This window comes from Tarenaya hassleriana, unplaced genomic scaffold, assembly GCF_000463585.1.
Source record: "Tarenaya hassleriana unplaced genomic scaffold, ASM46358v1 Cleome2, whole genome shotgun sequence".
NCBI classification, from domain to species: domain Eukaryota; kingdom Viridiplantae; phylum Streptophyta; class Magnoliopsida; order Brassicales; family Cleomaceae; genus Tarenaya; species Tarenaya hassleriana.
The window spans coordinates 963170-964832 of NW_010965372.1; the positions used below are offsets into that span (position 1 = coordinate 963170).

The 1663-nt window shown below is 44.8% G+C and overlaps 1 protein-coding gene across 1 annotated transcript in view; it reads left to right on the forward strand.

Annotated features, from left to right (window-relative positions):
• The window catches only part of LOC104811482 (dehydration-responsive element-binding protein 1D), a 1096-nt gene extending 592 nt beyond the window's left edge, over positions 1-504 (forward strand). The window contains exon 2 of the mRNA XM_010538187.2: positions 27-504. Within this exon, the coding sequence (XP_010536489.1) occupies positions 27-287 (261 nt within the window). The 3' untranslated portion in view covers positions 288-504. The remainder of the gene's footprint in view (positions 1-26) is intronic.
• Positions 505-1663: the final 1159 nt, after the last annotated feature.

Sequence of the window (1663 nt, forward strand, 5' to 3'; positions counted from 1 at the left end):
AGGCGGCGGGGGTGTGCCACTCTGACACGGCGGCGGCGGTCGACCCCGCCGAGGGGCACCGCTCTGATACTGCGGCTGCGGCGCCGGATGATCGCCGGGAAATTCTACCGGAGACAACGACAGACTGTTCGGGCGAGGTTTATGTTGACGAAGAGACGGTGTTTGGGATGCCGAGGTTTCTGGCGAACATGGCGGAGGGGATGCTCTTGCCGCCGCCGGAAGTGACGTGGACTCATAGTGACGTGGAGGTCGAAGATGACGTGTCACTCTGGAGTTATAGCATCTAAGTAAATGATTTGATTTGTATTTTCTTTTTCTAGTATTACTTTGTTAGAAATGATTTTGGACCGAGGGAAGGGTCTTGCCGCTTTTGAAACTGCTCCGTACCTTAAATGTCGGTAGTACGGACAGTAAATGAAAACACAACAGTCAAAAGAAAGAGTGAGATCATATATGTATCTACTTTGTGTGTTCTAAAGTTTTAATTGAAGATATTCATTTTTTTTAAAAGTTTCATAATGCCCTTATTTTTTTGTTTTTCAATTATTTCCTATCCAGTTTTTGTATACTCCATATGAAAATCAATTTATCATATTTGTATTTTTTAGTTCGATATTTCTTATTTCATAAAAATATATATTTATTCGATTTTTATGGTAAAAAAAGAAAAAAAAAAGAAAGAAAGTTTTGTTCAGAATAGAATCTGATTTACACCTGAAAACGGGATTGATCCTAACCAACTTTGCACCTGTACCGAATGGAATCCAGGAGATTCTCCCGAATATTCGTATCGTTCCCCGCGTTTCCTTCTCCTTTCCGAATTGCACCCAAAGGTTTCAAAAAAGGATATTAAACCCCAAAAATCACCCCCAACAACCCCCTACGCCGTCCGATCATCTCAATTGACACAAAAAAGTAATCGAATCCAACGGTCATAAATAATAGGACAAGGACTTCCCATTGGCGTCATTAGTAATGCACCTCCACTTGTATAAATACCACAATTCCCTTGGCACTGCATCATGTTCTTAACATGATGTTTGAAAAAAAAAAACAGGCTTTGATCATTGAGAAGATCCAAGATTCTCTATCCAAAGAAGCGCAGAAGAAGAAGAAGATCATCTACCTAGGCGACAGAGCAGGAGATTACTGCCCGGCCCTAAAGCTCGACGAGGTTGACTACATGATGCCGAGGAAGAACTATCCGGTTTGGGACCTGATCAGTGAGAACACAATGCTAGTAAGATCGAAGATCAGATAATGGATCGACCGTGAAGCATTGGAGAAGGTATTGATGGAGATCATCGACGAGATTCACACCGAAGAAGAAGAGAGAGATTGCAAGATATCGGTGGGAAATGTGAAGTCGGTATCGAGATCTCACGGCCACTCCGACTCTCGTACGTGCGCGAATGAAAGAGACGACACCGGAGTTTTAACGAGTTCGGTTACCGAGTTTCCTCGGGCCTACATCTCGGCCGGACGGTGCCGGCGAATCCACTAGAATATGGAAGAGACAGCGGAGAAGAGAGAAACACGGCGGCCGTCCACACCAAGGTTGGAGGCTCACCGAGAAACCCAAGAAAGAGAGAGTACCAGACACTCACCGACCTTAACCTTGCTCGCCTTTGGCGAATCACCGCCGGTCTGAGGTTCGCGGTCC